We start from the raw sequence: 15,950 nt of genomic DNA on the forward strand, positions 1-15,950 counted from the left end.
ATAAATATCTAGGAGTAACATTTGATAAAACTGGAACTGATGACAAAGAAATTACTTCCAGAATTATACAAGCAAAAAGAGCAATCCGATGTCTCAATAATATTCTTTGGAGTACTCAAATATCGAATAAGAGAAAATTTAATATCTACGAGACTATGATTAAGAGTAGTTTATTATATGATGCTGAAACTTGGAGGCTTACAGAAAAAAACAAAAACAAAATTGAAGTAGTGGAAATGGATGCAATCAGAAGGTCATTACGTATATCCAAAAGAGAACATATCAGAAATGAAGACATTAAAAATCGAATGGGAATAGAAGGAACAATAATGAAAGATATAGAGAGAAGACAACTGATCTGGTATGGACACGTAAACAGAATGAATGACGAGAGACTTCCAAAACAATGTCTGGAATGGCAACCTCCTGAACATCGGAAGCGAGGGAGACCGAAAGTTAATTGGACCACCGGCATCCGCAAAGCGATGAGCGCGCGAGACCTCAGGGATGACCTGTGGCAAAATAGGAAGGAATGGAATTTGGGAATCGGACAACGCCGCAAGACGTTCTAAACCGATCATATATATATAAAAACTAATAAAAATTTTTGGAAAATTTAGGGCCAAAAGTCCCTTAGAATAAACAAAAAGTTTCTTTTGAATGAGATATTTGAATTTAAAAATCACACTAAAGTTTTTCTTTTTTGTCACCCCTGTAACTTATTAAAATCAACATTACAGAAGTTTTCAGGGACTTTCGGCCCTCGGTAATAATGCAATCTTTCATTCTGCTTAATGCATATACAATGTAAATAGCATAGGAGACTAAATGTTGCGCCTATCCGCTTAAACAATATTTTAAATTTTCTTATGCAGTTACATTTTATTCCAGATAACATTATTCAACGTGTAAAGACTATCAACGACTCATTCACATTCAATCTATATTGCAATATATGCAGGAGTCTGTTTGAAAAGCACAAGATGCATTTTGCATTTTTGTTGTGTATCAGAATTTTAATGGACTTGAAAAAAATCGATCCACAGGAATGGCAACATTTTTTGGCTGGAGGAACTCCAAAGCAGGTAAATATTATTCTTAGTATTCAATTGTAAAATAAATACTAATTTCACGTAACACATATAGCATACTTAATGTGACCAACTAGCTCGAAAAATCCGGGACATGGCCCGAATTACGAAGTTGTGTCGCGGTGTCCTGGACAAGGCTTCCGGGCCATCCGAATTTTCAACGTTTTGGTAAAATTCTATTTTCAATTTTTGAATACGTTATTCTTTTAAGAATTCACATCAAATTGAATTGGTGGGACAAAAAAAAACTGGACAATGTCTAGAGTGTAATACTAATACCACATCCAAAACATTTTATATCGTGGTATTATAATTCTACGAAAACTAAGACGGTGGACTTTTTTCCGTTTCTGTATTTTAACACTAGAAAGTCGGAGGGGCCAATTTGGCCCCTGTTACGATTTGAAGTTATTGTATTTTTTTTTATTTGAGGCAATAATAATTTCATATTTTATGTCTTTTAATATTTTGATACAAAGACTTATTTAGCACAAAAAAATATTGTTTACTAAATTTATTAAATGGTTTTTCTAACAAATCTACCACAGAAGTCTCCATCCATCCAATGGCACTACAGCCCAAATCGAGCCTTGGCCTCCTTCAACAAGCTTCTCCAATCATTTCGATTTACCGCTGTTCTTTTCCATGAACGCGTTCCCAGGAAGTTCCTGGCATCCTCTTCGACCATAGAAGTCTAAAGTGGCCAAATTTGCCCTGTGTAAGTTATTATAGTCTTCTGGGAAATTCGACGAGCCTTTCTTTCAAATTCCTGTCGGATGGGTAAAATTATATTTATGTATGTTTTACCCTTATACTGGTACTGACCATATAAGTACGTAATAAAGATAAAATTGTTGGTCAACACAAGTGAACACAAAGATACAATTGTGGGTGTAGGGACCAAATGACGCGTCTTTATACTACAAAAGTAACTTCAAGACGATGGCCTATGTACGTGTTTGATAATACTCTTGACTTGGAAGCTATAAATGCATGGATTATTTATAAAGAAATAACTGGAAGTAGACTCAGTCTTTGTAAGTTTATTCTTCGTCTGTGTGAAGAATTATGGGCCCCATACCTTGCGTCCCGAAATCTGGAACTACGCCTAGCAACACCAGATCTACCAACAACTATCACTGTTACTATTCAAAAACAACAAAAATATCAGTTGAAAATATTTTGTAAAGGAAATCATACTTCCAATCATTGCCGCGGCTGTAACAAGGCAATGTGTGGCAAATATCAAAAACTGTAGGTGTTCCGAATGTTTTTGATAGGCAGCGAATGTGTTGAACAATGATAGAAAAATAAAATCAGATTCTATCGTCCAGAGTAGATTTAATTTCTTTAAACTGAGTTTTAATTGATTAAAGAACGTGGGGCCAAAATGATCCCTTCCGGCTTTCTAGGTAGGCAAGCTAAGCCCGACTTTCTAGCGTTAATTATCGTCTTCTGAAAAAAAATGACCCGATTTCCAGTAGTAATTGCACATCATCATCCAGCCTCAAAAGTCCACTGCTGAACATAGGCCTCCTCCCCTCGTTTCCAATCCCATCTATCCTGCTCCGCTCTCATCCAGTTTTTATTTACCTTTCTTAAGTAATTGCACAAGAGCTCTAAAATTATTGAATTTTTTCCGAGCGACACTTTGACAGTTTTAATTTCACGAGCCGAAGGCGAGTGAAATTATGTCAAAAGTGTCACGAGGGCAAAAATTCTATATTAATTTTAGAGATCGAATGCAATTTGTTGCGATTATTTCATGAATAAAACTGTTCAAAACCAAAATTTTATTGTAATTCATTTATATAAGTACCAATTAGTACAATTAAACACACAGTTGTTATAAATATTTTACGGCTAAAAGTCATCACTTTTGTAAATTTTAAAACATTAATTGTCATTAATGTCACTGAATGTATTTTTTCGTAGCAACGAAGGGCTTCTGACGTAATATACTTGACGACGGGAAATTATCAAAAATTATCAATTTAATTTAGATTTCTGTAGCTTTCTATTTGTCAGAATCTCCTATGAATGAAATAATCATTGAAATGTCCCGGATTTCAGGTATTTTTTTCAGCCTTGTCCCGGATTCGACTGAATTGTAGTTGGTCACACTAATTATACTGATATATCATATTATAGTCCACAGTACATTGTCATTTTTGGAAGATGATTACAAAATTCTTAAAAATGGTCTTAACTGCTTCGTTTGAGCGAGTCTACCACTTTCTAAAAAATTTCCGAGTGCAGGTTGGACGGGTTTCCGCGTCCCACGTCATTAACATATTTACATTGTCGGACTAAAAAAACGCGTCTGTAAATTTGTCGAACAAGAGATCGACAAACTCTATTAATTAAATATAAGTACTTTAAATGAATATTAAATGAAAATTAAGAGTTTTGTAATAAAAAAATCATAGAGTCCGACACCCTTCGATTTTTAGGCGTCAACACCCTTCGGTAGGGATCTATGGAGGAGTATCACCAAGCCGCAAGCACTTATCCCTTGCCGTACCGCTCCTCCATAGGTCGATCAGACACCAGTTTATTCCAGACCAAGTCGTAGATTCTATATATATTTTTATACTAGGACGCTGGCCTTTTTATTTTGCAAATGACCGGCCTGGGGCTCGAACCTCACATTTTTCATATCACGTATTTAAAACGTGATAAAAATGACGTGATTTATGGTGGGACATATTTACGTGATTTTCGACGTCGAAAAAACGTGATGAACTGACGTCGTTTGGTGATAATTATGACGTTTTTTCAACGTTTTGTAAATGTTATTTGATTGCCTGGGTTAGACCGGGTTATATGGTCTCCCCTGTTGGAGAACCTATGTCAATTAGATTTTTTTGCATAAACTTACTCAAAAAGAGGTCCTTATAACACATCCACAGGGTGGTTGGCGGTTCCGTGGTCGAAAAATTGTTAAAGCAATTTTTTTTAAAACAAATTCACAAAAATAATTTTTTCATTGCGAATGATTTTTTAGATAATTGGGGTTATTCTGAGCAAAAAAGGTATCTTGTGATTTTTCTCTAAAATTGATTGTTGTCGAGTTATATGGCCATTTTCGCATTTTTCAAATTTTAAATCGCGTATAACTCGACAACAATCAATTTTAGAAAAAAATTACAAGAGGCCTTTTTTGCTCAGATTGTCCCAAATGATTTAAAAAAAATTGTTCGAAATAAAAAAATTATTTTTGTGAATTTGTTTAAAAAAAATTGTTTAAACAATTTTTCGACCACGGCACAGTCCGGCACCCTATGGATATGTTATAAGGACCTCTTTTTGAGTAAGTTTGTGTAAAAAAATCGGATCGGAATAATTTCACTAACGGGGGCGACTATACATCCTGGACTATACCGCTAATTGTTAATAATTAATAATAACAGCTTTGTAATAAAATCATGACAAAAATCTCTTCAGGACATTGAAGAAGGGGTTTGAAACTTGATTTGGTCACTTTTTGAATTTTAAAATAATAATTTTTAATCGAGTTATTAAGCCTTGAAAATGGCCATTTTCGCATTTTTCAAATTTTTAATCGCATATAACTCGACAACAATCAATTTTAGAGAAAAATGAAAAGAGATATTTTTTGCTCAGAATTACCCGGTTTATCTAAAAAAAAAATGTTCGAAATTAAACCGGACTATATCTCTAATTCTAACATACTTCACCACTTTTTAGCTCTTTATATCTTGCAAATTTCTACGATTATACTATTAATACACGTTTTCCACATTCACTAAAATTAAAAGTTTTTCAGCAATCTATACTTGTTTTGCTTACAAGTAGTTATTACAAAAAGTGAAAATAAATTTAAACTTTCTTAAACTTAAGTTGGTTTTCTCAAAAATTATATTCCCCTGCTCGGGGATCAGTTGAGTGGTGTCATTAAAGTACCGTAATCAGCATCGGTAGAAATTAAGGGTAAAATTACCTTCTAGTACCTGCTCGGGGACGAATTGAGGGCCGATCTGTAATTTTGCCTTCCTTTAACTTTCACAAAATGGTAGACATTTAGATACATACTAAAATAGGCTGCTTTGTCTGCTTTTTGGCAGAGCTACGTGTTTTTGTAATCAAACCTGAATGTAGATCTGACAGGATGATGGAGATCTGTAGAATCTAGAGCTGTTAGGATAATCTTGGTGTCTTCTCAAAAGCTCATAAAACACTTGACTCTTGTGTAAACGATAATGAACCATTATTTGATTTTTGTGCAAAAGTATTTTTAAGTATTTTTTATATCTATTTTTTTTTATATTAAAACTATATGGCGTATACAGGATGATTCATTAAGAATGTCCAATCCATGAGTTGTAGATTCTAGATCTCAAAATAAAAAGATTTTTTATCCACCTAAATAAAATGTGGCTACTTACTGAGTTACAGGGTGTTTCATTTAAAAATTTAAAAATATTTGTACCTAGTACTTTAAAACCATTTGACATATCCTTGTCATACTTGGCAGAAAGTGTAGGCACTATACACCCTACTAAATTATGATACATAAACTTTTCTGCCTACTACCAGAGACGTACAACAGGGGACGGTGAATGGTTGACCCTTCACAAATTCTACGCCACTGCCGGCATTGCTATTTTAGCGCAACTTTTCGATTCTCCAATACTTTCTATGTAAATAATATACTCTTTACTATTGGATATAGGAATTGAGTCAATACTCGCAATCTTAGATTTTGTATGTTTAATAGTTGTTATACAATCATGGGGCAACCGGTTTCGAGGCTTAAAATTGATGCCTCATCTTCAGTCCCAGTATATAAAATATTCACAGTTACAAACTACAAGCTAAAATTAACAAAAAGACAAAAATGTACATATACAGGGTGTCCCAGACTAATTTACCCACGCTATATCTCTTAAACGAATAGAGATTTTCGAATGTGACAAAAAGTGATATATTCTACTTGTAATACACTTTAATATGGCGTACAAAAAAATAAACCCCTAAATATTCATCCCTTAGTTACAACCCTTAACTCTAATTTTTTTAATAGCACCCTGCATATTTTTTAAAAATTTTTGAATGTACAGTCGAACCCGCTTATTGGAATAGCTGTCGTGCCAAGCAAAAGTATTGCTATAACAGGGATATTCTAATAATATTCTAATATTTGCTTAGTAGAAACGTTTTGGGATCTCAAATTTATATTCCTTAAACCGGGATATTCCTTTAACCGGTATTTTAATAAGCGGGTTTCACTGTATTCTTTTATCATCTATTCAACACATTTTTTGAAAATAAAATCGGTTCGTAAATAACCAAGAAACTATCAGTTTATTTTTGTTAATTGTGTGTCCCAGACTAATTTATCCAGGCTATATTTCTTAAACGAATAGAGATTTTCGAATGTGACAAAAGCTGATATATTTCATTTGTAATACACTTTCATATGGCGTAGAAAAAATTCATCCCTAACTTACAGGGTGCTATTTAAAAAATAAAGTTAGGGGTTGTAACTAAGGGATGAATATTTAGGGGATAATTTTTTTTCTGAGCGATATTAAAGTGTATTACAAATGTAATAAATCAGTTTTTGTCCCATTCGAAAATCTCTATTCTTGCTTATTTACGAACCGATTTTATTTTCAAAAAATGTGTTGAATAGACGATAGAAGACCACACCCAAAACTATAAAAAAATATACAGGGTGCTATTAATTAACGTTAGGGGTTGTAACTAAGGGATGAATATTTAGGGGTTAATTGTTTTCTACGCCATATTAAAGTGTATGAAAAGTAGAATATGTCACTTTTTGTCACATTCGAAAATCTCTATTCGTTTAAGAGATATAGCGTGGGTAAATTAGTCTGGGACACCCTGTATATAAAAACATAAAAACAACCATATCTTGATTTAAATTAAAATACATACAATAAAGCAAAACAACTTTATGTGTATTTTGATCATATTATACCATCTTGTCAAGACTCCATCAACCCTTAACTACTTAAGGATTGATGGTAGTATATATTAAATTATATACCAAGCAATTCCCATCAGATTGGCCACTCCCAATGGCAAATGTCTCTATATATACTCTATAGACTAGGTACTAAGTTCAATACTCAACAGGGATAACCGTAAAATATTTGCGAATTATGTACCGATGGCCTTAAATAAAATATGGCCCCTTACTGAGTTACAAGGTGTTTAAAAAAATTAAGAATAATTTGTACCCAGTACTTTAAAACTATTTGACATATCCTTATCATAATTGAGAGAAAATGTAGGTAAAGTATACCCTACTAAATTATGTTAAATAAACGTTTCTGCCTACTACCAGAGGCGTACAACAAGGAAAGAGAATTCTACGCCACTGACGTAACTGCTATTTTAGTATAATTTTTAGATTTTCCAATATTTTCTATGTAAATAATGTACTCTTTATTCGTAACAATAAAATCATTAGTTTTCGAGATATTTGAAGTTAAAACGAAGAGGCACAATAGGGTTTTTTATTCATAGTCATTTTACTGTGGGCTAATTAGCAAAATTCATGGAAAAGTTATTTACCAGCAATTTTATTGCTGGAATCGAATTATAAGATCCTATATATTAATAATATAGGTATGCAAGGTCCGCAGATAGTGTGCTACTTTTTTTATAAACAAAATGGCGCCGACAAATCGTATTTTTTTCAATTATTGCTCTATAACTCCGAAGTTTTTAACTATACAACAAAAACACCCAAATAAAAATTAACCGCAATTAAATTCTGCATAAAGGTATGTTTTTCACGATTTGCTCCGACGAAAATTTTCCTCGGAAAATGCGGGTTTTCCTAACAAGAACTCTAATTTTCAAATAAAGTTTTAGGTAAGTTATTATTAATTAATAATTAAATAACTTAGTGATATCAAAGCTTTCTTGGTATAGATTGTAATTCCAGAAGCCGGTGAAAATTAAACGAATATTTTAGCAACAATTCAATTGTTAATTAACAATTTATGATCGCAATAATAACCAAAATAATCGTGATACATTGATCAAACGTATAAAGATTATAAAGATGAGATGCTTATTTAATATTTTGTCGACAAAATATAAATTTTTCATTTTTTTGCATAATCTTTAAATGTTTAAAAAAGTTGTTGTAAACAAATTAACATTTCTTAGAAATTGTTTATTATATTATCCTAATTTTAAAAATACTTAAAATGCGTATTTCATAGGTCTTGAAAATGAATGCTTTAAAAAATTTTTCTAACCATTTGCAAAAAAGTTATGAAACAGCAAAATAAATATACGATTTCTTCATTGTTTATAATTTGCTTTAATTGTTTCAAAGCTTAAAAGTGAGTCTATGGTACAATCTAATTACTTCGTCGGAAAATTTTCGTCGGAGCAGATCGGGAAAAACGCGTCTCTATGCAGAATTTAATCACGGTGAATTTTTATTTGAGTGTTTTTGTTGTAAAGTTAAAATCTTCGGAGTTATAGAGCAATAATTGAAAAAAAACACGATTTTCGTGCGCCATTTTGTTTATAAAAAAAGTAGCACACTATCTGAGGACTTTGCATACCTATATTATTAATATATAGGATCTTATAATTCGATTCTAGCAATAAAATTGCTGGTAAATAACTTTTCCCGAAAATGGCCTATTCTCCGATAATCAGCCCAGACTATTTGTATCGAGCTTCTGTCATGTGTCACATAATATTAATATATCTACGTCATACGTTATTGGCATATACCAATGATACAAACCAAAGACGTATGACGTAGATATATTAATATTATATGACACATGACAGAAGCTCGAAACAAATAACAATCTATGAAAAGTCCTATGCATTAATCAAACTAACTGTGCCATTTCATTTTTAACTTTAAATATCTTGAAAACTAATGACTTTATCGTTACGAATGAAGAGTATATAGTATTTACATATTGGAGAATCGAAAAATTGCATTAAAATAGCAACTCCGCCAGTAGCGTAGAATTTGGGAAGGGTCGACTCTTCACTGTGGTACGCCTCTGGTAGTAGCCAGAAACGTTTTTTGCGAAGTATGACAAAGGTATTATGTTAATTAGTTTTAAAGTAATGGGTACCAATAGTTTTTTAATTTTTAATAGTGCAGTCATTGAAGCGTAAAATAGGTTTTTACCTCCGAAAGTTTTTAACAATGAACCGATTTACATGAGATTTTGGAATTAGGCTTATCTTACCCTTAACTTCAAAAATAATATTGACCCGAACTCTGCTTTTTTATTTTTAAGGGGTGAAAACAATACCTTAATGGAAAAACTGACATTGAGCCATTTTATCGCCAGAAAACGTGTTTAAGAATAAAGAGTGACATTTTGAAGTGTTTTCTAACACAATAACCTCATGTTAAACTTATTTTCATCCACTTGAAAAGCGTAGAACCATTGCAAACAACCCATAGATCGAAAAAATTTACACAAAATTAATTTAGTATGACATTAAAAGATTTAAATATAGAGTAAATGATATTTTACGTTCTCTATCTTAAATATGATATTGTTAACCCCCTTTCAACCCTTAAAACAACTCCTAAATAGAAAAAATTTACAAAAAAATTAATTTGGTTTAACAAGAAGACTTAAATATAGAGTAAACAATATTTTAGATTCTCTACCTTAATTATTTAATTGTTAACCCCTTTCAACCCTTAAAATCAACCCCTAGATTAAAAATTGTATAAAAATTTCTTTTAATAAACTAAAAAATGATTTACCCTTCCACGTTCTCAAAAAAGCTATGCTGGAAAATCATATGCTCAAGTTCTTTAACCCTTAAAACTACCCCTAAATTAACAATACGATTAGTTTTTGGGCCATAACTACTTCAATTTTGAAGCTATCACAACTTTTAAAAAACCAATTTGAAGGTAATTAAAAGGGCAACAACTTTTTCTAGTATAATATGTAGTGAAAAACCCTTTATTTTGAAACGGTGAAGGGTCAAAGGGCTCGAGAGAGACTGTGGTTGTGCTATCGCGCGCTTTTTATCAATCATTTCTTCGTCAATTTTTGTGTGAGGAAAAACAAACAAACCAAAATTTTTAGCAAAAAAAAACTATCTTTTCATTTTTACACTTTTTTACGTATCTTTCATTATTTTTGAGATATTATGAAAAGAAGGTGGTTTTTTAAATTCTAATTTTTTTTTCTTAACATCGTGATTTTTTCAAAAAATATGTGTTCCAAACAGCGAAGCTGCTAGAATCCATCAAACTATATATATTAAAGTTGATTCTATACGGAATACGATTAATTTTAATTTTGGTGGAAATGGCACTTATGAAATACATTGATTAAAATAGTTATTTATGAAACAGTTCGTAAAGTAAGCTTTTTGCTATAAATCGCGCAAGTTCGCAAAAAGTACTTCACGCACAGTTTCATACAATATTTTATCTACGATAAACAAATAAAAAAAGCTGTAACTCTTCGTCACTGGAAATCATTTCTATTATACAATTTTTAGAACTTTGACATTTAAAAATTCTTAACTACTTTTAAACCACAAAACTGTCAAAACTTTTGTTGTAATTCATTGCTCATATTTTCATCACCATGACAACGCGAAAGTTAAGTGTTAAGTGTGTGTGACACACACACACACACACACACACACACACACACACACACACACACACACACACACACACACACACACACACACACACACACACGCACACACGCACACGCACACGCACACGCACACCCACACACGCGCACGCGCACACACACACGCGCACACACACACACACACGCACACACACGCACACACACGCACACACACACACACATCTCAAAATCGTAAAACACGTGACTTTTAGGGATTTGCATTTAGAAGCCTGTTATATGAAAATGTTAATATTTCTGTTTTATTTTCCAGAGGATGCCCAACCCTGCTTCAAGTTGGTTATCCAGTAGAGCATGGAATGAAATATTAGCATTAGACGCTTTGCCCACGTTCCAAGAGTTTGTTCAAACTTTTGCCTCGAACATCGACGACTATCGAATCATGTTTGAAAGTTCCGAACCCCACAGGTAAGTGACATTACCTATTACATGCGTGATACTTTTAAAACTGTCCCCAATAGGCCTGTAAAGTTTGCTAATCATATAGTGTGCTTTATGCTGAAAGACATTAATCTAAATAGGAAAATCCCAATGATATAAACATTGCTTTGAAAGGAATAGGTAGTAATTATAGGTTAAACTCCCACGTGGCATTAAAGCAATAATTTTATATACGCTCTAAATCTAATTTATACGGGGGTGTAACAAAAAGGCAGCTAATAAATTAAATCACATATTCTGGAACAAAAAATGGTTACAAAATGAACATTTGTAACCCTTTGAAGTTACAAAATGAAAATCGATGTTTTTCAATATATCGAAAATTATTAGAGATTTTTTATTGAAAATGGACATGTGGCTTTGATTATACTTGGGCTGGAGCTGGACTGTATACAGGGTGAGGCAAATAAAGGGCTTATTAGAAATATCTCGAGAACTAAAGGCAGCAGAATCATGAAATTTTGAATTAAGGGGTTTTGAAGAGTCATCTATTTAATGAAAATATTTTCATCTATTTACTACTTCCGGTTATACCGGAAGTTGCTTATAATTTCGTTTTTTTTTAAATGGGACACCCTGTATATTTTTATATTTTTGGATTCTCTTCGATGTTTTCTTTCTTAAAATATGAGGTTTTGTAATGTTATAAAGGGTATTTTAAAAGATAATTACGTTTTTTTATTAATTTCGTAGTTTAGTATACAGGGTTGGTCGAAACCCGGAATGAGTATTTTCTGAGTTTTCTTAAATGGAACACCCTGTATTTTAGTATTGTAATGAAATGATATTTTATGGTACTTTTTTATTTTTAAGCATTCCCTATACCTAACTGCTTTAATTTGTGCTTAATTCTTAATCGCACCAACAATCTTAACTACGTAGGTATTTTGATAACTAAACCATTATTGATAATTTTAAGGATCAGTCTGGATTAATATTTATTTATTTCTGAAAAATTATTTGTGATTGAATTTTTTCACGGCCACTCTAATAAAATTTTACGTATTTTTTGTTGAAATTAATGTTTAGCTTGAATCACCAATAACTCACAAATTAAAGCAATTAGTATAGAGAATACTTACAAAATAAAAAAGTACCATGAAATAACATTTCATTACAATACTAAAATACAAGGTGTTCCATTTAAGAAAACTCAGAAAATATTCATTCCGAGTTTCGACTAACCCTGCATAATAAAATTTCAAAATTAGCTATACTAATGATTCTTAACAATAGTAGAATATATTAAAAATCACTTGAACGTAAGCATAGTTTCTAATGTCAAACTATTACAATTCTACAGGGTGTGAATGTTGCTACGAAATTAATAAAAAAACGTAAATATCTTTTAAAATACCCTGTATAATATTAGAAAACCTCATATTTAAAGAAAATATTTTATGAAAATATTTTAATTTGATAGATCATCCTTCAAAACCCCTTCAGTCCAATTTTCATGATTCTGTTGCCTTTAATTCTCGAGATATTTCTGATAGGCCAGTTATCTGCCTCACCCTATATAGGTGTGGTTCTCTTTTTTGTATTTCCAGTGGTTGAAATAATTTTATAAGTACCGATTTAAATGTATTAATTGAACATGGGAAAAATTTACAAAACCAATATATGAAACACAATTTTTCTTACATTAAACATTAAAATAACAATGGCAACAATTTCAATTCTTCTTCCATTATTCATTCAAATTCTTCAAGGTGGGCTAAAGGAAAACTGCACAGGCTTTCTTATGGCACGGACATTAAAAAAATATCTAGGAAATTTGTGCACTCCATAAAAATTTTGTGGGGACTTAACCAACCATATACAAATATGTGGTAAATTTGACAAATATTCAAAATATCTCGATAAAAACTGATTTTTCAAAAAAGTACTAGGAGGCAAAAAAGTTTTTAAAACATTGTGTTTAACTAATAGTACTACAATAATGATTAAATTGGAACGTACACAAAATTTTGGGGGGCTTTAAAGGAACAAAACCCCCACAAAATTTTTATGGGGTGTCTAAATTTCGCTTTAATTTTTTTTTTACTACTGCCATAAAAATGCCACATGTCTATTTTCAATAAAAAATCTCTAACAGTTTTCGATTTATTGGAAAAAATCGATTTTCATTTTGTAAATTCAAATGGCTGTAACTTTTTTTGTGGTCACATTTGTACAAAGGTAAATCAGGTTGAATCGAACTATTTTTGGTCCCAGAATATGCGATTAAATTTATGACCTGTATTTTTGTTACACCCTGTATATTATACAGGGTGTCCAGAAACTCTACCGACAAACGAAGACAAGAGGTTCCTTAGATAATTTTAAGAGAATTTAACCAAATTCGCCTAGTCCGAAAATGCTTCCTAAGCGAGCTAGAGCTCTTTGAAGATGGCGTCTTGTAATTAGTTTCTCTTAAATACCTCCAGAACGGCTCTAGTTAGAAAAATTGGTACACATATTTATCTTCCAGAGATAAATCGATTCCTTCAAATGTTAATTTCTAGTACCAGTCATAGGCGTCCGTTTTGGGTGAGGCAACGGTTATTTTATTAAATAACTGTTTTGTATTTAACTTTTAAGCATTGTTGATACTGCATTATTAAATTGTGAGGTATTCTAGTACTAAATGGTACCCTTGCTTTAAGTCGGTATAATCCACCGTTTTCTAGAAAAAACGATTTGAAAATTTTTCGTTTCCTGAATTTGAAAAAAATTGAAAAAATTTTTCTAAAAAAACCGCCTATTTTACCATCTTAAAGCAAGAGTAACCTTTAGTACTAGAATACCTCATGATTTAATAATCTAATGTCAAAAATTCTTTAAAAATAAAAAAAAAAAAAGTTATGCGATAAAATACTCGTTGACCTACCCAAAACAGACGCATATTATGACCGGTACTAGAAATTCGCAATTAATAAAATCGATTCATTTTTGGAATATAAATAAACGTAATAGTTTTGTTTTTATAAAACTGGAAACGGATCGAAACCGTATGAATTTGACTGAGTTAACGCGATAAATAACTCGTAAAAGATGCTGGTTAAGTGATAGCAACGTGTGAAGATTATTGACTTTATTATCTTTAAGGCACTAACATTAAACAGTAAAATATATAGAGATGCATCAAGCCAAACTAGTTTGATTTTATTCAACAAACTTGACTTGACTTGAAAACCAAACTTTTGTTGTAAAAAGGTTTGACTTGACTTGATTTCGATATCTTTAGGTTTGACTTGAAATCAAACTTCTTCAAACAGTTTGAAGTTTGAAAGTCATATTGCACAATGTGTTTATTTCCAATTCTAACTGAGAGCGTACCGACTTTTGTTTTGACTTATTTGGATAGGTCTGAATATGTACTCTGCTACTCCGCAAATTAGATTGTAGTTCATATTATTAAGAAGTATATGCTTGGCTTGTTTATTACGTTCGTTTTGAAGTGTGTGCTTTGTAAAATAATATCTGAACCTGAATATTTTTTGGCTGAGAATAAGTATTTACCAGATCAAATTGAGTCTGATTTTGAAGGTATTCCCACTGCAAAAATTAAGAGAAAAAAATTTGTAGTCGAAGCAGAATTAATTAAGAAAAATAAATATACTGATTTATTTGATATTGTGGCAGGTGATTTCAAAACAATGGAAATTGAAAAGTGCATACTTGTATTATGTAAAAATAAAGAACAGCGTTATAAAATTACAAATAGTGAACTATTAATTATTTGAAAGACGACATTGCAAAGTCGCAAAAAATTCATTAAACCTACTCTATCAAAAATATAATATTTTGTTGTTCCTTCATAAATTTTTGTTAAAGGGCGCGTTCAAGTATTACGAAACGCAATTTTTAAAGCTCTCACAACCTCTTTATCCCATCTGTATCTTTTCATCTTTTGTTGTGAAGAAATGTCCAGATTGCAAACACGTGTTACTGTGCTTGACCTGTTAATACAAATTTTAAGATTTTTTCACTTGAACACTATTGTCCTATTGTAACATGAGCGGAGCGTGAGGGGGCAATATAATACAATCCAGGGGTTCTATGTAAAATATAAACGAAAGTTGAAAAGTTGGGAGATTGTGATTCCATAGTTTTTGAAGTTATACCTACTTCTTTACGATCGAGAGTGAAATTTTATAATGCCAGGCGCATGCGCACACAGACAGTATGTATTTCGTTGCTAATCTTTCAAGATATGTATGTATCAGCGCTGTCAGCGCAAATAAGTCATATTATATCATATAAAAAGATATATTAGTGTTCTTAGTAAATGTATTATTTATTATAATTTTTGTGTCTTTGGATTTGTCTTCCTCAGGAATAAGATATTTTATAATAATAGTAAGTATATTTAAAGTATTTTTGTATACCGCTTCGTCTATTAAATTTGTTAGTATGTATGAGAAATCTTGTAACCTGTCAAAGCAAAAGGGATATAGCTCAGTGGTAGAGCGTGTGACCGGAGATCAAGAGGCCCCGGGTTCAAATTCCGGACGATTCATATTCTTTTTTTTTATATTTTTGGTATCGTTTTAATAAAAAAATTTTAAAAGTGGTAGGTTTATATTTAAATGACATTGTTAGTTTAATATTTAAATAAAATACAAATAACCTGTTAAGTATATTAATTTCGTTGAAATCATAATAATAGGAGTATAACTTCTTACGTGCGTACAAAGTACACAAACATTCTTTTTTTTATTTAAGTTAAAAAACAATGTTACGTAACGCGCTGTTCGAA

At 31.6% G+C, this 15,950-nt stretch overlaps 1 protein-coding gene across 3 annotated transcripts in view; it reads left to right on the forward strand.

The window, feature by feature from the left end:
- Nucleotides 1-15,950, forward strand: part of LOC114339168 (dynein axonemal heavy chain 1-like) — a 1,269,803-nt gene that overhangs the window by 467,467 nt on the left and 786,386 nt on the right. For all 3 annotated transcript variants that reach the window (XR_007700607.1, XR_007700606.1, XM_050661243.1), the window contains exons 16-17: nt 892-1,085; nt 11,019-11,173. Coding sequence is in view for 1 of the 3 variants with exons in the window: in XM_050661243.1 (XP_050517200.1) it covers nt 892-1,085; nt 11,019-11,173 (349 nt within the window). In the remaining 2 variants the exon portion in view is untranslated. The remainder of the gene's footprint in view (nt 1-891; nt 1,086-11,018; nt 11,174-15,950) is intronic.

The sequence above is a fragment of the Diabrotica virgifera genome, chromosome 9 (genome assembly GCF_917563875.1).
Source record: "Diabrotica virgifera virgifera chromosome 9, PGI_DIABVI_V3a".
Lineage (NCBI taxonomy): Eukaryota > Metazoa > Arthropoda > Insecta > Coleoptera > Chrysomelidae > Diabrotica > Diabrotica virgifera.